This window comes from Linepithema humile, chromosome 1, assembly GCF_040581485.1.
Source record: "Linepithema humile isolate Giens D197 chromosome 1, Lhum_UNIL_v1.0, whole genome shotgun sequence".
Classification (NCBI taxonomy): Eukaryota; Metazoa; Arthropoda; class Insecta; order Hymenoptera; family Formicidae; genus Linepithema; species Linepithema humile.
In genome coordinates, this window is record NC_090128.1 from 20,452,151 (window position 1) to 20,474,482 (window position 22,332).

At 36.0% G+C, this 22,332-nt stretch overlaps 2 protein-coding genes across 3 annotated transcripts in view; one reads left to right on the forward strand and one right to left on the reverse strand.

The window, feature by feature from the left end:
- The window catches only part of LOC105675641 (uncharacterized), a 237,926-nt gene that overhangs the window by 163,585 nt on the left and 52,009 nt on the right, over positions 1-22,332 (forward strand). The window lies entirely within an intron of this gene.
- LOC105674170 (glutamyl aminopeptidase-like) lies at positions 13,931-22,139 on the reverse strand. 2 transcript variants are annotated; one of them, XM_067348060.1, is made up of 13 exons: positions 21,986-22,135; positions 21,115-21,232; positions 20,691-21,030; positions 19,922-20,362; positions 19,046-19,208; positions 18,746-18,902; positions 18,289-18,367; positions 17,236-17,627; positions 15,361-15,635; positions 15,058-15,248; positions 14,625-14,921; positions 14,419-14,488; positions 13,931-14,227 (listed from the first exon to the last, which is right to left on the reverse strand). In XM_067348060.1, the coding sequence occupies exons 2-13, from the start codon at positions 21,206-21,208 to the stop codon at positions 14,099-14,101; spliced, it is 2,628 nt and encodes an 875-aa protein (XP_067204161.1). In that variant the 5' UTR covers positions 21,209-21,232; positions 21,986-22,135; the 3' UTR covers positions 13,931-14,098. The 2 variants fall into 2 exon arrangements, with proteins under 2 accessions (XP_067204161.1, XP_012225741.2); XM_012370318.2 differs by having other exon boundaries at positions 13,933-14,227; positions 21,115-21,237; positions 21,986-22,139.

Sequence of the window (22,332 nt, forward strand, 5' to 3'; positions counted from 1 at the left end):
TCATCATTATTACTCCGTCGCGATACCTGCTCATCTTTCAAACGAACTTCGACTTCGGGGAAAAGCACACCTTTCGAAGGCACGTCGAAGGCATTTGTTCCCTATGAAGCATCGCATGCGTCGCTTCGGCTGCACCTGTGACGTGTTTCGAAATAAGCAGATGTACGCGCGACGTCGTAAACGTTAGTTTCTGTAGAAGCCGGCACGTATCGTATTTTAGATATTAACGGCTGTCGGCTTCTTAGCGTATGACATATATAACCCGAAGCGAAACGTGATTCAGCTGAGAATTAATTCACGCGCTTCTGAGACACGCCAAGTTTTTTTTAACGTCTGTTTTGATGCATTGAACTTATAAACCATTATTATTGCATAATGAATTATGGATAGATTATCGTCGGATATTTTGATCTATTTATATATATATTCTAATTAATATACTTGCCGCTAACAAGAATTTACGTAGGATTATTTTCATCGTTGTATTACGATTTGCAATAAATTGAGAGATTTTGCTGTATTATTTCATAGTCAACGGTTTGCTTCCAACTTTTACGACAAAATAACGCTGTCCCGAAGAATAATAGTGACGCATGTATTTCGCAAGGAACTAACTTTAACCGAATGAAAACATTTCCCGTCAATCATTTCGCGCTCGTGACGCTACGTCTAACTATGCGCTCGGGTGCATCGTCTTGCGGCCGCAGCCTTGAACGATCAACGAAGGCCAAGGTATACATAGCGTCGGGGCGCTAAAAAATGCTCACACCGAGCGGTAGGCTCGGTTCACCGGCCGCGATAATTAGTAGCTCGTTGATTTTTCCAGAGAGACATAACTCATCATCCGTCAACGTAGGCTGCCCGCTGAGGCTCCGGAGAGAAGGAGAAATACAGAGAGAAAGAGGGAGTACGATAAACGCGCGAGATCGTGAACGCGCGCGCAGGGAAGCTCCGTCATTTTCTGCGCGATTTCCCAAACAAATTACACGCTGCATGCTAGACTCTAACTTGGAACCTGCGATTTATCCCGGAGATCTGTGCGTTTTCTTCCGAGGAGAAGATAGGGCAGCTCGCCATTATTATCTCTTGCCGCACTGAAACATTTTCTCGAGAAAGGAGTTTCGCCTCCGATGACGCAGCTTTGCCTAGAAAAGCGGAAACAACGAGAGGAATTTTTTTGTACATTAACTTACAGCTTTCTGTTGATAATAGAAAAATAATGAGAGAAAGAGAGATGGAAGGTCGACTGAAAAATCACACGTGGTGAGAAACGATGGGCGTGGGACGAGACGATACAAAGTTGATCGGAAAAATTTCACGTGAAGAAAAAAATCATTAACTTGAAAGAAGTTGTTACAATAATCTAGAAAAGTCACGCGGAAAATGTGGGCGTGGAACGATTGAATACAAAGTCGATTGGAAAAATAAAGTTTTTTCTCACTCGTTATAAGAAAAAGTGTAAGGTGATTCAAATCTGAAGAAAAAGCTCATGTATATTGATCATGTATTTTTTAGGATCGATCGGATAGTTGGTAAAAACGGGAACAAAGTGCGTCCGTCAATCTCGACGTAATTATACTTAACTCTTTAATTTCTGCAACCAGATGCAATTTATCATGCCCCGACGTCGATATCTGCCGCGCGTGTTCCTACGCGCCTACGCGCCGCGATAATCTTGAGATGCAGTTTGCATAATCGCGCCTACACGTGGGCAGAAGTATGTAAACGACGTAACAACTTCCGTCGGGATTCTCGAGTGCCGCCGCCCTTCTTATTGACAGAACGAAAAAAGTTTCATTACGTCAATTTCAAGGATCGTGATGTCGCGGAGAGATCTCTGTCAGAATCGAGGCACGAGCGCGGCCTCGTAAAAGGGTTGCGCAAACAGGAGCTCGGAGCGGCGATTGTACATTTTCCAGGGACGCGTGTGATTGTCATGACCTATGGAGATATATACGCGTGTGCGAGCACGCGTGTGTGGTAAAAGTCGCATTAAGGCAATGCCGAATCACCAGAAACTTGTATCGTGAGCGATTCTTATTATTTACACGCATCTTTTCGCCGCGCGCTCGGAAATACCTCGCGGCGCAATGCAGCGGGCTGCAGCTGCTCGCTCGGGTGTATTAATGCAGATACGTCATGCGGCGCGGGGAGCGGCCATCAAGGCGTACCGGGTGTCTAGATGAGAGCACTCTCCGCAGGTGGCAACGTTGACAGACGGTGAGTTACGTCGCTACGGAAAAATCGGGTTTTACTGTCTAGACTTGACATCGGCGGGCGTCCGACGATTGAATGTCGGAAATTTATTCCGTTGCAAAATTACATCCACCCACGCGCGTTAACTTAGAATTATATAAAAAGAGTGATACGATACATTTAGTGACATTTGAAGTAATATTATTTTTTTTTTTTTACCGAAGATGGTAACAATAATTTAATTAATTAAAGATTCTACAATTTTATTATTTTTTTTTTTTTTTTTAGATAGTAGCACAACATTGCATAAAGAAACTTTCATATATCGAAATGGCTGTGTGTCTTCGACTTTTTGGAGCAAATTGCGCGAGACGCAGACCGCAGCGAGGCGATTGCATCGCGCTTAAAGGATGCGCTCGATGGTGCACCTCGGTCGCGAATGCTTCTCGTTACAGCACCGGCGTACCAACACGTGCAACTCCTCTCGTAACTCGGCCGTTCACTTTTATTATTTGCCGTTTTACGACAGGAAGTCATTACTGCATGCAGATTCGCGGTGTACCGAAGGCCGAAGGGCAATCGCGAGGGTTAGTAAAAACGAACCGCATGCGGCTCCCTCATGTACCCCGGCGACGAGGCTGGCACCGTAGGTACGTACGTGCGTGCGTGCGTTTGATACGCTGGTGTCCGGCGCGAATCCAGTTTCCTCGTTAAACATAAACGTCGCGTTCTAAACGCGTTACATAATAGGGCAAAAGTGCAGGTACTCGAAGAATGCAACCCATTCTCCGATCTACTGTAATCACAAAGTGCATACACATTTGTCTTCCTTCAACATGATATTTTTAAGATTTCCTCTTTCTTTTTTTACAAAATATAGATGCACAGATGGAATAATATATCTAGGAAATTATTTTTCTGATAAAGCAATTCTTGCTACGTATATATTTATTGTTTAGCACGCGCCCAGAATTGTTTCGGAAACGTATGCGCCAAAGCGACGCAGAAAACCCGTCTTAAATAAAAAGCAACTATCGGCAGAAGTAAAGTATTGGACAGTTGATGTTGGTTACTCTTTCGCTTCGCATAAGTGCATTTGAAAATCACGCCCATTTATCATCTCGGTCCGAAGGGCGGTTACTGCGAAGAGAGAGAAATAGGAAGATTGACGTACAATGCTTGCGGAGATGATTCAGAACGGGTAATCCTTGGCGAATTTCTTTTGAACATTTTCTGCGCGTGATTCAGTTCCAGCCGACGCATATTATGCATCATGCAGTGCAAGGACCTGCTCATATATTCAAGGCTACTCGGCTACGAGTAACGAATCGTGACGGTGACATAGATATCGATATTCCAAAAAAAAACAAAAAAAACAACACGACGCTAAACTGTCGCGTGTTCTCGCATCTGGTACAGCTAATAAGACACAAGGTGATTCTTGTTAGAAATTAGAAGTAATAGAAATTTCAAATTTACTCTTTGAAGCAAAGAGTAATTAAAATAGAAATAGACAGAAGATTTCGGAATTTATAAAGCGACATCTGTTTTTGGAAAGAATAGAAATTCATTACTTTATAACGTAACAGATTAATTTTTATCAATTTTCTTAAATTTTTACAAAAGTTACAGCTTGAAAATTATCTAATTGCAGAATTTAAAATTCTTTCTATTCGAGTTCTTTGTTTTCTCTCGTGCAGAATGCGGGGGCGAAATGGTTGCGAGCTCTTTCAGGGGTCTGCGGAATAAATAGCCGGCCGAAAAGGGAAAAATACCCGACTGGTCAGCCCGGATATCAGGACGTACATGGCCTTTGGGCACCTATTCGATTACCACGAATCCTCGTAACTCTTTGCCCTTTCGCCACAGGTTTTCACTTCCTCTCTAGAAAGAGATACTGGACTCCCGGGGTCGTGTTCACAAATTCTTGTCCCGATCCGCGCAGGGATTCCCGTGTATCGTGAACTGTTTTCCTTCGTCGCAGCGAGCACGCGCGTAAATCCCTCGAGCAACAACTCGCGTCTGGCGCCTGGGGAATAATTCGGAAGAGGGTCTCAGTCGATGATGTTAAACCAAAACTATCGCGTTTCAGATATCCTGTATTTTTTATTTGATTTTTTTTTATAAAAACAAGATACGCACTTGAGTATATAAAAAATGCAGAATTGCATCAAATTGCATAATAATTATTAAATTGTTTTTTATTGTAACTTTTGTCATTATTCGTAACTCGGAACGAGAACAAAGCCACTGGACGAAGGGTCGTTGCATTCTAGAGACGATCCTTATACGATTGAAGCCGCGAGGTGGCATTGTCTCAGCCTTTTTCTTATTTCTAAGAGACGAGGTTTCTCGCGTGCGAGTTATATAACAAAATGGCTGTTCATACTCTTCCTCCAATGGTCTGTCGTTATGTATGTGTGCACACACACACAAATATACCGAGACGCGTCATCGTGCCGGCACGTAAGGTAGGAAAGGGTTCTATGGAACCCTACGTTAGGCTAGGTTAAGTCGGGTCTTTAACCGAGATGGGAGAATGTCGGCCGGCTAGAAACAGATCGTGCGGTTGCAGTAGAAACGATTTGAGTCATCATTGTAGCCGCGGCATCAAGGGAGAGATGAGAATGATGAATAAAGTCGATCTCTTCATCACTTCTTCGTTCTGGCTGAGAAGTTTTGCGCCGTGAAATGAATACTTCGAGGAAACCAACATTTCTTTAAAGTCTTAACATCCCATACACAGATTTAAAAAATTAAAAAAAATTATTTTATTTTTAGAATCTTTAGAATTATTGCAAAATCAAGTTTTATTTTGGCTAAAATAAGTTTACGATTTTAATTAGAATAATTAAAATGATCTATTCACGTACAGATTCAAAAAGATAAGAATATAAGATTATTTTTGCGATGTTACTAATGTCTAATTATCGATAAATTTGTGCAGAAAATTAGATTGTGATAAATAATTACCGAAATCCGTCTTTACATCTGAATCATCAAGATTTTGACAACTTACTCTCACTAGAGCTTATTACGGGGTTTATAGCGGCATCGAAGAATTTTCTATCCAAAGGATGTCTGATCCTGTTTCCCGCAAGAAGCAATTTCGAAGAGAATGCCCCGTGTCGGCTCGCATCGCGAGAGGACTTTACTCTTGAATGGCCGAGACTTGTTTCATTGTCTGGAGCACAGCGCGCTCGCGATAAAACGGTACAATCGATTATCCGCGCGAGGATAATCGCGCGCGCACCTGAAAGCGTCCGTGCGAGCGAGCAAGGTCTTTCGTACACGAAACCACTCGAGGCGTGTCCCGCCGATGAAAGGATTCTTATTGCACGTACCTTCCAAGAGCGTCACTCTCCTTCGACCGCGATCGATAAAACGGACGTCCGACGGCGAACTTCTCTCGTTCTGCTTCGATAAGATCGAGAAACAATTCGTGACACCGTGGAGCGTCGTGGCGTGCGAACAAATGCGTACATACTCAATCCAGATCGAAGGTATAAATTTTGATGATTGTACGGATTGTCGGTTGGCGAAACATTGAAGGTATAATTTCCTAAGGATCTGTAAAAAATGTCTGCTATTCGAGAATAAAGCCTGCCTTAAATATATGCGCTTTGCGCCTTAAAGAGTAAAATGATACCTTCATGATACACGTACAATTATGTTTGCGCTAAGCCTTAAGTTCAATTTTCTAACCGGATATTAGAGAAACATCATGATTCTCGGTAACGATCGGTAATTATATTGATTTTCAGTAATCTGTGTGTAACTCAGTATCGCGAGATATTTTCTTCATCTCGCTGAATGCGCGCATGTAAAGCAGGTATCGTTACGGATCTTGAAGAAATTACGCAACTACTAATTTGAATACGCGAATGTGCGTATAGAGATCTTTCGAGTTCGCGCTAAGATGAGGCAATACATTTAGCCGCGGGTTCTGATCCTGCTAGAGCTCGGTTCGCTTAGAAGTCGTTTAGAAACGACCGTTGAGAAGCAAAAGAAGCCGGGACCGCGTTGTGTAATAACCGACGTGCCCCGGCATCCTCTCACGAAGTGAGTGCAGTCGTTGCACGTCTATGATTCCTCAGCGACGTTCCGCGAGCGCTATAACCGTGGCAGTTTCTCTATGCGTGTCGGAAGAAATTGAAAAAGAGAGAGAAATAAATGTACAAAAATAATCTAAAATATATAGCGGAGTTCAATTTAAGCTTTAACTCTTAATTTATATGCAATTTTTCAATTAATTTTATTAATATATTTTTATCAATTCTTTGAAATCTGCTAGTAGAAAAAAATGCGAGTCTAACAATTTTTTTTAACAAGATATCTGGGAAAACAAGGATTATTTTAATTTCAAAACTAATATTTTTATTTCAAAAATCCTACAACAGTTTTTTGGGAGGAAATATTAAATATTTTTTTACTTAGTTTTTGCTGGTGATTTTTAAAAATGATTAGATTCAGGCCGTGAAGAGCTACGATTCGCTCCTGGAGAACCGTGGAGAACGGCGTGTGTACTCGGTACTAATATTTCTTCGTTCAGTATTCTCTACATTTTGTTCTCTTTCTCTTTCTCTCTCCCGACGAGTCTTCTCTTTCATTCCTTTCCAGCTTGCACCGTCCTGTGATTCCAGCAGGCGGAACTGCCGCTAACATCAAGCCGACGCTTTCCTCGCTGGCACGTTCAGGGGCTGCAATACGTCCTGAAACCCGTGATTTCCCGGTGTCGAAAGTTTATTGCTGTCGACCATTTCCCGGCAATACTGGTTCTCGGTGTTGCGATGTGCGGAGAATGCACGCTGTACTCGTTTCTTGATTCTCGATGTTTGTCTTAGGCTTAATGGCATTATATAAGGTTTCAGGAAAAAATTAATATTACAAATTCAGATTTTTATATCGTTCTTTATTTTTTTATGAATTGATAGAATTTTTTATATTTCTCGAGATTAATAATTTTGTGGTTTTTACATCATTGACAACTTTATAAGAGAAAAATTTGGGCATTGATGACATTTTTTCCAATTCTTGGATGTTTAGATATTAGAGTTCACTTTTTATCAGTTGGAAAATATTGGCGCACTGAGAATTTTATTTTGCTTTTCGTTTATCAGATTACGCAAACGATGCAATTAAAAGCCCAGTCCTCATTATGTGTCGTCATTTTAAGTTATTGCGCGCGAAAAAGACGAGGACGTCAACGAAGAGAACCGCGGTATTATTTATGCAACCACACACGCGTTTCTGCATTAAGCAGTGGCATTGCGGACTGTCTCGAACCGCCCGACTCTGAATCATTCATTCGTCCCGTACCGTCTGCGACGCACCGTCCGCCGCAGTCTCGTGGTTTCTTTGCCGTCCCTCGTACATATCGCGGTTAATATTGCACGTTGCCGCACAATGCTGCATCGCCGAGACGTGGGCAGAACACGATCGAGAGAGATTTTCTGTTCGGGGACAATCTATAAAGTCTCTCGCTGAAATATTGCAAGCCCTTTCCCTTTGTGCCGCTTGTAACATTTTTATTCTCAAATTTTCATATTTATCAAGCTTAAACGCTCTAAAATTTATCGAATTGAAATTTTATTTATAGTTCGGACACCTGATATTTATTTATCGAGTTTGCCACTTGTTATTCCCCTCGCGCGAGAGAACTTGTTCTCCGTCAACGATATTTTATCGGAACGTGCGTGCGCGCTTGCGGGTGTTGTAAGACGCGCGAGAAAAGCGTGTATCCGATTGATATCCCGACTACTTTGCCAGGTAAAAATCCAGATACCGGCGAGATGTGCGCAAGGTCGCGGCGTGTCGGGAGAGATCTAACTTATTCCTCCGGAGCGGCATTCCTAGGCGCTACGCCGGAGGCGCGAGCGTGTTCCCTCGCTTGGAATACCAACAATGCCGGTCCATGCGCTCGCGCGTAAGCGGCTGGACTATCGATATATGCCGATCGATTTAATATATCGGCAACGGTTGCGCAACGGGCGCCGCCGTGCATTCACCCTTGAAAGCGCACTTGCTCTCGCGTCGGCCGCGCTGGAAGGTGTCGGTCGTGATACACGCGGGGATATTAGCGGGCGATTCCCAATGCGAGATATCGCGCCGCGCAATTGTTTATTCAGGGCTCTCGCCGCGGAACCCTCATATTACTGCTAATGCAGCGCAGACGCGGCTTCCGTCCGGATAGCGCTAAGTAATATTTACGAGAATCGCCTCGATAAGCGGGGAATGTTGAAACTTGAATTATATCGCGCAAATCCTACAATTTATTTTGGATCCTTTATCTACGGATCGCATATACTTTTATTCAAAATGGACCATGTGTGGGCCGAATTTGAGAAATTGCGTTTGTCCATGCAATGAATATCAAGAGACGTAATGCACATCGCGCGCGAGTAGTTGCGAGAAAATTTATGTAATCTCGGCCCGAACGTGTAATTCGAATCTATATACATTTATTCGTATACGTGTAATTATCTCGGCGGGTAATGACGATAATCGCAGGCATTTAACTCGGCGCGTCTCTATCACGGTGACTAATATTCATCCTCACCCCTGGTGCCTCACGTGAATTTTTGCGGTTTGACGTGACAACGATTATTTATCTCCGGTATTTATTGCCTTCAAAATAATCCCTCGCCTCTCGCTTAAGCTCATTTGTAAATGTGTCGAACGTTTTATTCGGATACTTCGTCGTATATTGCATACACGCATATGTACATCTGGAAGCGAGATCTCTTTCTCTGCCGCGGCGCGGGTGTGAATCATACGTGTGTAATTTCCATCACTGCATGCAAGATAAGTGTGAAACAACGAAGACAAAGATTTTTTATATTTAAAATAGTAAAAATCTAGACGATAATTTTGGTTTAATTCGGATAGAATATAAAATATGGATTTAAAAAAAAAATAATAATATTGTACATCGCGAGTCTTTAATAAAATTGAAATTAATATGGAGATTTTTTATTGCAATTTATAAAAAAATGAATACATATGTTTTGTAATAATTCATATTTACAATGAATATAAAACATATATGTAATTCTACATTCAAGATCGCAATCGAGACAATGATAAAGTATCGGATGTCAAATGCAAGCGTGTTGTGATACGTGAGAATGTTGCCTAAAATTTTTTCCAAGCAGGAAATGGGCTCTAAATTCATCATCAAAGTCAGAGTTGTTCTCAGCCATTACACATCTCATTTCAATATTAATCGTTTTTTTATCTTATTCGAAATTCAGAAACGGGTTTCGCTTGTTTACCGGTACCGCGCGTATCAATTAACACAGACATGATATATATGGAAAAGTATCAACAACGCATTATCATAGATACACCGCGCGGTCAACGAACTTTCGGGTCTTCTCTTTACCCACAGCTTGATTTTAGAATCATTGAATAATACACGGCCGTTCGTCTCTCGTGAAAGTGGTACTGTTAGCTTTTACGTCCTTACTAAAAGCGGAGAGACCTTCCTTCCTCTCTTTTACTCTCCGTGCCGTATTTGATTTCACTTTGAATTCTAATGCTGGTGCTCTCTCGGCTGCTGCCTCGCGCGCAGACCGTCTCGAACGTCTTCTAAGACCACTCGAGGAAGACATAGGATCTGTTTGGTCATCACGATCGCGACCGGCGGAGCACCGGTGGCCGAGCAGAGGAATATAAACGTGGGCGGTAGTTTACATAGAACTTTGAATCGTTTGGAGTCTCGTTCGCGATGGCTCTCGCCGGCCGAGAGTAGTAATTCAAATCGACAGTAGCATCCATTTGGTCGAGGGGACCCCTCTCCATCGAGATATCAATCAGTGATTTATAACTGGCTGCCGGAATGCGTGCGGACATGCCGATGTCTCCTCCGACATCATCGATATCCATTATTGCGAACTTGGTTCGCTGGATCTGATTCCGTCGCTAGTGAGCTCAGGTTAACAGAGCTCATTGTCAGTGTGGTTCGATAATCACATTCATAAAATTAAAAAGTGTTGAGAACGGCGGTCCTCAATCAATCAAATTAAAAGGAATAATTAGCTCATTTAATTTCATTTAGGTAACATAATCCGAACATTGTAGTTCATGACAGGAATGTTGTATGCTAAATTATATTCTAAAGGAGTTATTCTTAACGATCGGGACCTAAAGGAGAGCCTCACGTCATTGTTACATAACACTTGGATCATTTTGATTAGATACGTTCCCGAGGATGAAAGGAAAAGGGAGGAAGATGCGTTCCACGATCCTTTGAAATTATATCATCGGGCAGGTAACCTTAGAAACGTTACATCCCAGACGATTGGCACTTTTTTTATTTGGAGGCTGCACGCTTGGTTCAGTCCGTCGGGACCAGTCAAATCGGTTTAGAATGTCCTTGGTGGAATATCGGGGCCAATCTCGATGAGCCCTTCTGCTCGACCATATATGTTTACTCACACGTCAGTTCTCTTCTCGAGGCTACTTCAGCCGAGTAGTCAAAACTGCGAACAGACTAAATAAGTATTATATAAAAGTATGTAGCTTTAATTTTTTTTATTTATATCCCGTATTGTAGTTTTGTAGTTGCAACAGTTTATATTATTTTAAAAATACATTATTTTTTATAAGTACATATAAGAAGTGTATTCCAGAAAAGGGGTTTACATTAATTTGAATTAAAATATTTAAACTTTGTGCATGTTTATTGTTACACGCATTGTATCTTTTTGTCATTTTAACATAATTTTCTATTAAATTGGTTCTATATCGAAAACAAATCATGACGTTTCGCGGAAAACCGTCGAACGTTTAGATGCTTGGACGCTGATACCTTTTAACCCTTGCGATTTTCTGCACGACCCGGAGGAGCCAAGACCAAGTATAGGCCCGCGCATTGTAACAATGCATCATCTTGTCGCGCTGGGAGGTTCGGTGCTTCAAGGCTGCCTGAACCTGCGCGACTCCGGCCGCAGAATACAATGGACGGTTCAGGCGTAGCGTCGTCGGTTCAATGCTTACATTATGACCATCCCCGTGGCTTGGCACATGTAACGATACTTATCCTCGCGGGGCTTTGTCTCACGTGAGAGAAGAGCCGAGCGGGAGGGGCGGACGATGGGAGTAAAAATTAGCGTGTATTAAGACTCGCTCGAGAAGTAGTCCGACAAAGTGATCCTTGAATCCATCAATGAGTTCTTTCAAGCCTATCGAGATCTTTTCTATAGATCTTTCTACAGATTGTACGTTCCGATAATTCTTGCGTCAAATACGTGTTTCTTGTTACTTTGTCCGTGCGTGCGATGATCCCTTTTATTGAATCTTAATAAAATATCTAACAAAACATTTTTAATAAAAAAACATTTTTAATGTAACGTAATATACTTTAGTGAAGAATTTCAACAAACTATACGATTATTATTAAATTTCCCCTCTTCAAGTCTGCACTCACATTTGCCGTAGTGCGCGTTGTATTATGCAACGAAACAGCCAGCTGTTGTTAACTTTGTACGCGCTGCAGACATTTCACACATCATCTGTATTTGCCGCGACAATCGTATCATAAAACATAAACTTTTCGCAGATTTATCAATAAATCTACAAGCTCACGGTATCGTTACATACGCTCGCAATCTAGCCGACATATTCGAGACCCCTCGCGACCGATCTTAACAGCGCTCGGAGGTTCCCGAGCGGTACATCGCGACCGGCGTTGCTCTTTGCGGGGACGCTGCTCTTCGTCTTGCGGGAGAGCGTCGTGACTCCGAGATCAAGCACGGTGCATCGTATACATTCGTGTATCTCTCGGGGCGCATCCGCGCCTTTATGTAACGCGCGCGATCGGGACACGTGGGCTCATTAGCCGCGGCATTTACCTGCCGGAAGACGATCGCCGTGTAAATTATCGGCGTGTGCACACCCGCCGATCTGTTCGCGATCGGTCGACCAAAGGGATAGGTCGCAGCAGCGCTCCACGGGGGTCAACCGAGGTAGCGGTACCGGTGCCGGTCCTTTCGCGAACGGTTTGACGATTTAATAAGCGAGTAGCGATGAATAAATATGTGTACATCTTATTTGATGCAGTTCTAATCAACGTTATGAATTAATTTCTCACATTGCTCAGATATTATTTTTTGTCGGAGTATTTTGCGAGATGTATAATCTTATAAATCTCATAAAACGCATATTTGTTATTTATATCGATTATTTAACTAATCAATATTACAACTATTTTATTTCATTTCGAAGAAATATATCGAAAGATATCTTTACGCTGAATTTTGTCAAAACTTGCAATATTCTAGAAATTTATAATATTGATAATATTTTATAAATAAAAAGATAGTTATATATTTTTTATACTATTTCTATAAATTTTCTGATACTTATTTTCTTTTTGGCGATAAATCTGTAAGACAAATTAATTGATTGCATCGAAGTCGAGAATAAGACCGATAAAATTATTCGTTGTAACACGATTTCGGAGCGTTTGTTTGTGAACAACAAGCATAAAACGTTGAAATATAGTCGGAAGTTTGTTAATATATAACGTCGCAGCAAGGTGCCAACCTTTCTCGCGCAATCAAGGTTCAACGTCCAAGTGGGAGCTTGGTTACAACGACGTATGACGCCGTAGATCGCCTTCGGCGCTGATTATTGACCGTGGGTCTTGGTCGCGCCGCGGCGGAATGACATCCTGCGAAAGAATCGCGATGAATTTCCTTCGATAAGCGCTGAGGAGTTGGGTTACAATTTGCATGGCCAAATTACGCATACAAAAGGTCCTGCCGGGCTTAGGCAGCAGATAATACCCTGCGAAGGACCTCGTGAACGTATCGCGCTGTCCCGATCTCTATTTCGACTTGTCCCGATATAAGTTGTCATTATTTATCTTGTATACGATCAATCTAGTTGTTCCGAATTAATTTGTTACGCGGCTTTTCGTGAGTCATTTCAGACACGTGCATCGCTATTGAAATACTTCAGATTTAATTTCAGATTTAATTCTGATTTAATCGGAATCAATTAAATCAAAATTAAATCTAAAATTGTATGTAAAAAATTTATTTAAAAAAACGAAAATTACACCGCGTTTATAATATATTTATATCCATATCAAGGATATTTACCGATAATAATTTTTACATTGATACGTTGATGGAATTATTGCTATGCGCTTATGTAATATGTGACGACATCCAGACGCGGATAATCCATTAATCAATTCCGCAACATGGCGAGACTCAGATAGCTGGTCTGCTCGTGTAACGTCAGCAGTCGGTTGCCAGAAGTGTCGTATTCTCAGGCATTAAGAACATTTTACATTCTTAACTTTTGAAAGGCAGCTTTGACGCATTTTCGACGTGCTTCCCACCGCGGCCTTCTTCTTGATTACCGACGTGCGAGACGCTAGGAGCGCGGGTAAATGGCGCTTATAACGGCAATGAACTTTGCCGGAGCGCGAATATTTTTCCCACCTAATCTAAAACCGGTCTTCTCTGCGTGCGTGCGCGGTATATCGCTCGATCAAAGCAAGTATTCGGACACTGAATTTGTTCGCAGACAACGACCAATTCTTGATCTTATTTAATAGCGCTAACATATCTATCGAACACGATATTACAGATAATTCAGTCAGTGCACGTCTTTCTGTATTTATTTTAATTGATAATTTCGATTACTAACGTAATTCTCTTCATTATACATCAAAGAACTCAAATATCTGCGTTATACAAAATTTATAGCATTAGTAATAACAATAATATAAGGGTATTAAAAATATTTAGGAACAAAAATTAAATTATTTTAAATACATAGATATTATTTAATAAAATCGACGAAAGAGATTACAACAATTATCGATACATGATTGTGTATGAGAAACAGTGAAGTGAGTCTTCCACTGACTCAAATGTTTCGCTATTTATATCCTGCTACTTAAATAATACCCGTAGTTGTTGGATAGTCTTGCATATTCCAATTTTCGTTTCCTTATTTTTTTTTCAACATATTTTGTTATTTCAATTTGCGTTTTCGATGAATATTTGGTTATCTGAAACAAATTATTTCAATAATATCAATACATATAGATCTCTACATTGCAATTTGATAGAGCACAGTGCATAGTGAATGTATATAATTTACATAAAATATGTCATATATGTAATAAATATATGTAGACATAAAGCTTTATATTTAGATATCAAGAAATGAGTGTAATAGTGTAACGTGCAGAAAGTATACCTCACGCATGTGCTTTTTCTCGTGCACATGTGTAATAATTACAATTAATGTTGCAATGATGTCACTTCTCCTACAAAAACACAGTACAAAGTAAAAAACTGATAAATTTAATAGTTGTGACAAATATTAATAATTAATTATTATAATATATATAAATGATTAAGAAATATATACAGAGACGTATATTTAAAGAAAAATGTTGTTACCTATTTGAATCGAAAGTAACTTCTTTAACAATATTGAAAATAAAATTATACAGTTCAACTTTTTTTGCATGTTTTGCAACACTAAAAAAAAATGCATTAACATATTTGGGCTGAGCTCTGCGCTGTATTAATTCCGTTAAATAATGGCGAATGATAGCAAGATCTTCAGAGCAAGATAGGTATTCTAAAAATTTTTCATCAAACGTTGCATTCCATTTCTTCCATATCTCGTTCCAAATAGTGTGGTTCATTGGTATTAAATTATGACAGTATGTTCGTTTCATCTCCATCGAATTTCTGCATTACAAAAAAATATCTTATTGCTACAAATTTGCTTACATTTTGAAATTTTAATAATAAAATAATTTATTCAGCATGATACAAAAATACAACATTCTAATTAAAGAAATTTTATACTTGTAAAGTAGCTTACGAGTTGTTTTCAGAATATTTAAACTTTTCTAATAATTTCGAAGCAGCATTCTTTCGGCACTCAGAAATACCAAGAATACATGCCCATTTTACAGCTTCTTGTCTTAAATATATAGTGAGAGTATGGTCTGTTGGTTCGTCAAAGTATCCTATTTTTGTAAGAAGTCCATCTATTCTGTTATTCATTGCTTCCTAAAAATTGTTGAACTTAAATTTATCACTGTTTATTTTCATTTATTTAATATATTTTATTTTATTTAGTATGTAAAATGTAACTTTTTTATGTAAATTTATCATTACCTACCATTATCAAATTACCATATTCAAGTGGAAACATACAAGTAAAAGATTCGAAAACTTTAATCATAGGATTCCATGTAACAAAATTAGTGTCTCGTATTACGAAGTTCGTAAGATTCCAAAACAAGTTGTATCTGAGTTGTTTTTGTACAAAGAAGTAAAATGCGTCATCGATGATTTGAGCACGATTAAGAATATGTATTTTGTTATAATCATCGGAGTTTAAGTATCGCATAAGCTGTTGCCAGTTTCCAACATCATAATTGGCGCGATAGTATCCTATCGTACAGAGGAATAAATGTTTTGATCATTAGAGATTTCTTAATCAAGAATTTATTAAAGAATCCACACAACAAAAGTTCTATTTGTATCTAAATACTTTTTTAAATTAATTACTCTTGAATAAATTATTTTAAAGAATTTGTGTAGAACATGTTTATAGCAAATTATTAATTCTTTATTCTCCTTAAGTAAACAATTAACTTAAAAAGTTTAAGTTGAGCAAGAACTTTTGTAAAATTTTAAAATAATTATAATTAGATATATTAATATATTTACATTTATTTTGAATAATATTTAAAGATTATAAATAGAAGGTAAAAAAACAAGTTGTAAATATTTATAATTACACAGTCAGGGTCGATAATTTTGGTCTTTTATTATGTTATCAAGATCATAGTATTGACTAATGTCCTAAAAGTTTTAGATGTCGCTCATTGTTCATTAAAAAATTTTAAAGAACAGTTCAAAACATTGTACGTTGAAATAAGCAAACCTGCAATAAGTACGTTAACAATACATGGTGTTCGAAAAGTACGTATAATTTAGAAAAATTAATTAGGAAAATTAATAACTTTAAGGTTAGTTAGTAAAGTTAGTTAAAAACTATGGTTTTTATAACAGAAAAACATTAAAACACTCGAGCTTAACAGTGTGTAATTATAAATATTTATCAAATAAATTTATAACATTAAACCACATATAATGGAAAGGCTCCATATGTTTTTAACAAACGAGAATTAATGAAAATGGCGATAAGAGCCGTTGCAGGATGTTAGTGCTAAATTTTTTAATTTTTCTTAAAGAAATTAGTAAATTAGTCTACAAGAGACAGTTAAAATGTACACCGATCTCAAATCAAGATACTTAAAGTGTACGAAATTTATAGTACATTGTTCTCATATATCGAGAAACTTTAATGTACGTATAGGAATTATTGTAAAGAAAGGAAGAGAGAAAAAATATCAGGGCGCGAGTGGCTAAGCCGGGAATTGAACCCGGGTCTTCCGCTTGCCGGGCGAATGTTCTGACCATTAAACTACTCAGACCCCACGCTTCTAACATTTATCTCTCCTAGATTAGGAAATCAACATTGCTGTAGGACATAAACGCGTCATAATGCCCACGTGATTTAAAACATTAAACCACATATAATGGAAAGGCTCCATATGTTTTTAACAAACGAAAATTAATGAAAATGGCGATAAGAGCCGTTGCAGGATGTTAGTGCTAAATTTTTTAATTTTTCTTAAAGAAATTAGTAAATTAGTCTACAAGAGACAGTTAAAATGTACACCGATCTCAAATCGAGATACTTAAAGTGTACGAAATTAGCCACTCGCGCCCTGATATTTTTTCTCTCTTCCTTTCTTTACAATAATTCCTATACGTACATTAAAGTTTCTCGATATATGAGAACAATGTACTATAAATTTCGTACACTTTAAGTATCTCGATTTGAGATCGGTGTACATTTTAACTGTCTCTTGTAGACTAATTTACTAATTTCTTTAAGAAAAATTAAATAAATTTATATTTATTAAAACGTTAATTACTTTAGAAGGACAACGCATACTTATATTTTATTTTTTGTATTTACCAGTTAATTGTATATTGACTATAATCCAATCAGATATGTTAGAGTGACCGTCTACACCTGCAACTGGTATATCCGACGTTAGCCATAAAGACACATAATTATTAAAATCCTTCATCGATATATGTGTATGAAAATTTACATGTATCCATATTTTTGTCTTATCATTAACTGATAGATAAGGAGATTGAATGTATTTTACGTCCCAATCAAACATGTTTATAGAACGTTGTCGTGTCACATTTAGAACATAATAATATTTTCTTATTGTCCAATTAGGTATTACATCATTTTTTAAATGAGGATGGAGGAGATCTTTTGAGTATTTTTCATATAGAGTTTGCATGGTGGTCCATAAATCATCTGTCATATTTGAATAAGTCGCTGAAAAACGGCTAGAAAATGAAGTTTATCATTTAAAAGTAAACAATGGAATAATTTTTTTAGTAAATATTATTTATTAGAAATTATTGTCCAATTTATATAAACATTGATTTATATTAGTATTATTAAGTATACACAATTTGGTATACATAAAGTACCTTTCTTTATAGACTACGAAATAATTTTTTTTTTCTTTAGTGTTGTATTTAAGTCGGATTAAATTTTCTTCTAAACAAATTGTCTCTCGATAGAAATTATTATTAATCGTAATATATTATTTTTTTATTTTCAAAGAATATGCTTTTATAACCAATTTTTAATCTCTTAATTTATTAATGCAACTACAATATTTTTTGTTTTTTAAATAGAAAAAAAATAATATTTCTTTTATTTACTTGTAATTCTTAATATTTGTTTTAAATGAATATCAAAGTTTTGTTATTTAAACTATTAAAATTGATTGTATCTTGTTTATATTTAAGGATATATTAATTTAAGAAATAGATCATATAATTTTAGAAAACTTTAGAATGAAGATAACATTACAGATTTGAAACAGAATTTATATCTCTGCTCTTTATACAATAACAGAATGCAAATATGTTATTTTATACAAGGCCTAATTTTTCTATGTAATTGTTATATGTATTATAATATAATATAATTACTCACTGTCTATTTATATATGTACGGAGATTAATCCAAAACACATCAGTTATTAAATGGGATAACGTGCGCCATATCAAGAATGCTGTAACAATTAAGATTATGTTTTATTTAATAATGAGAATTTGTCATATTATTATCATGAATTTTATATAAATAAACGATAGTCGTATGTGTTCGTAGTTAAATTTTCTTAAATTTTTTTTCGGAATATTCATGAATTTATGAGCAATTGTGAATACACTTTTTAGTTTATATTTATTTAAATTATATACAACGTTTCATTTGTATTTATTCAATCTCTATAATATAACATGAATAAAACTTTTCTTATATTTTTATGTAATATTTGTGAGTTTACTTACAATTATCCTTATACGTTACATTATTTTTTTGTTACATCTAATTTACTAAATAAAGTGCTAATGACATACAGATTTTAGTCATATTTACTGAAACTTACATTTCATATAATTTGATGGAGACCCTATTGAATTGATTTCAGAGTTGTTTCTGCTTTCCAGTGGTAGATAATCTGCAGTAGAAGAGGTGTCGTAACGGAAAGAGTCTTGCTGTGTTTGTACAACCATTAAATCCATCATGTGATCATTTTGATATATCTGGAAAATTTAATATCATTAAGTTAATATTTAATTAAAAAGTATATTTGCATCAGCAACATACATTTTGATCGCTGGTATTAAACTTTTGCATATATGTTATAAAAATGCAATGTATATGAATTTTAAAGATATAAAACAACCTGATCCAAGATATACGCTCCAAAAAATGCAGCAAAACTTTCTTTCGACCAAAGTAACACATCATTACACCAATGAAATACCAATTGACGTGCTATCATGTGCGCAACTTCCCTTCGGCGTATAACGGAATGCAAATCTTTATTATAAATAATATCTGCTTCCCTAAAAATTATTTTTAAGTAACAGATTTACGTTGAATGTTTCTAATAATTGCGGAAAGGACTAATGTATTATTTTAATAATTTTATGTTGTTATTTCTACTTATTGTTAATAAACGTTGCATTTCAGTGTGTCTATAAAATTAAAAGTTAACAAATGTTCACCTACATGTTAGCATACAAATGTATATTTAAAGAAAAGACGGACAAACGACAAAGCAGAACTCGGCACATTTTGCATAAATAATGTCATGAATGGAAATGAGCTTAATATTCAAAAGAAACTTTCGATGGATTCTCTCAATATTAATAAAAAAATTGATACAATAAAAGATATCTTATAACAATTGCTTTATTTGTACAGTGTAAAACAGTTATTTTGCACGCTTTCAGTAGTGAAAATCTGAATTTAAATCTGATTTCATGTATTATATAACATGAAGTATTTATGTATCTGATTTGACGTAAAAATTAATTTAATTTTTTATTTAAAATAAAGACATTAATTTAAAAATAAAAATTTAAGTTAAAAATATAAATACAAGTTTAAAAATAAAGACATAAATTTAAAAAGATTTCAGTGCATAATGCAACTACCGTATGGATTTTGGTTGTTTCTTAATTAATATTTTGACATAAAAGTATGTTTATCTCTTAATTTTAAAACATTATTGAGAGACCCTTATTATTTTATGTCCATTAATGATTAATATTACCTTAGCAAAATGAGTCCCAATGTCGTAATGTTATAGTCGTGACAATGCCAGACTGCAACAATATCCAATTTCGATAATTCTAGCATGTATTTTTCTTTAAAATATGGCACAACCTTTTCGAGAACATCTTTTGCATAAAGAACATATATCCAAACACTTGGTCTGCACCATATGGTAACATTTGCAAACTGACTAGAAACATTAGTAAATGTGGTTATCATAAACGATATCCGTTGCACAGGCATTGGTAAAGATTCGTCAAAGTCAGTCCACATCATGCTATTAGCAGCTTTATTTCGTACTCGAATAGGCATATTCGATAAAACTGTATATTTTTCGTCATGTTTGATGGCAATCTTAATTGTAGAATTGCTAGTTAACTCGTCCTTGCACGGAAATAGTTGTCGGGCCTTCATTACCTCGACACCTATTTGGTTCAACCTATAATATTTTAATGCTATTGTTTAGATAAAGGATATATTATATTATTAATCATAATTTGATTAAAAATATTAAGATTGAAAAATCAGAAAGATATTTTATAATTTGTTGTCTCGAGTGTGATGATTCGGAGTATACTTCTCCGCGTGGAAATCGACCAATTTTTTGTGTACTATTGCATGATGCTTTAAAAATAATTTTTTAAATTCCTTTTATAATGTAATTTCTGGCAAGTCAAGTTAATGGTGAATGCAATAAAAATACTTGGCAAAGAATAATAACGTATACTATTTACTGTACAACAATATTTCAAATGTTTTTAACATACATTTTATCTCCTAGTTTGTCTTGATATATAGATTGGGATGAATTTCTATCTTCATGTATTATACGCATATATGTCACGTTTAAAGTGTATGTATCGGGAGATACCTCTTCATCAAAATTAATAGTAAGAATGTCGTTATAGTTGTTGAATGAAGAAAATTGATACATATTTGTATTTTTACTAGCAATCAAGGTTGCTTTAATTATACGAATGGGTACGGAGTTTAGCTTTATATATTCCAATTGACGGCTAATGTTTATATTAATACTGCAATCGCCGAATAAAAGATTGTCCTTAAGGTGAAGTAGTATTTTGACATTATAATGGAATGGTACTGTAACTGACAAATTATAATTAATCGCTATATCTTCTGTATCATATTCCGTATTGTTAACAACTTGTTCATATTCAGTATTGTTAGCACCTTGTTCATATTCTGTATTGTTAGCAATTGAAGAAGTACTAGTTATTACAGCGATTAACACTAATCCACCATTTAATAAAAATTTTCGGAACATATTAATGTAATTTTAAATGGAATTCTGCTCTGTAAGAAAAATATTGTAATTAGAAGATAAGAAAGATGTATGCAACATCCAGTCGTTAATTTTGATATAACAAAAAGAAGATAAATATTGAAAAAAATTGCACTTATTTATGTCATAAAAAATTTTATCAAAAATTATGTAAGTAACATAATACACACTTCAAACTTTTTCTTAAACATGGAAATAGAGAACGTGGAAAATATAAAATATGCATAATTTTCGAATATAAATGTGATAAATGTAATTTTAATTATTTAAAATATAAAATACGTTTCACAAGGCTTTACACGCATACATTTTCTTAGACGAATGAGTTGGACTGCAAGTTTTTTAATTGTTTCTTTAAGCTGGACGTAACTATCATATATGTTGTAGCACGTATATACTTTTTTAGCCACAGAAATTATTTTGTAGAAATTATTCTAAACTATTATTCCAAATTGTTTGAAATTGAAAGATATAACTGATAATTTTAGAAATATCGGATTAATACATTCCTAATCAATTTTTCATAACTGTTAACATAATTTTGCAACGAATACAATTAATAGTTGTGTACCTCGTCATGCGATGTAAAGAAAAAAGGACAAATGTTAGGAGAAACTTTAATAATGTCAGTGATTCTGAAATATGTGCTTTTGAGAAACTAAAGATATACTTGTAATTTATAAGTATATGCTTCTATATTTTCGAAGTGAAATATATAAGAAATATAGAACACAAAATATTTTGTTGTTGGTTACTCACCTACACATATTAATTAAAATAGAGGAGTTTGTCGCAATGCGTAATTTTGTAAGAATAATACGCCTAATACCGCTTCCAATTGTGAACGTCAAGAGACATATAAACCTATTCGCGATGTTACCATATCAAACAATCATCGAAGACTGAGGAAGATATTGGTGGGAGATGTGCACGTTATACCATGTAAACAACTTTTAAAAAGCTTACTCTCATCATGACACTATTTATCGATAGACGAGAATAGAAATTAAGAAATGTAATTAATTAAATCTTCGCAGTTGTGATATTAAGTATATATATAATATTTTTTAAGTAAATATTAATATTTTTTGTATATAATAAAATTA

Excerpts from the sequence above, each read along its gene's own strand:
- LOC105674170 (XM_067348060.1), bottom strand. The coding sequence starts at position 21,208 with ATGTTCCGAAAATTTTTATTAAATGGTGGATTAGTGTTAATCGCTGTA. Across the intron at positions 18,368-18,745 it reads TCCATCAAATTATATGAAAT|CATTCTTGATATGGCGCACG; the intron begins GTAAGTTTCAGT and ends TAATTGTTACAG. Across the intron at positions 14,489-14,624 it reads GTTACTTTCGATTCAAATAG|GAGAAGTGACATCATTGCAA; the intron begins GTAACAACATTT and ends GTGTTTTTGTAG.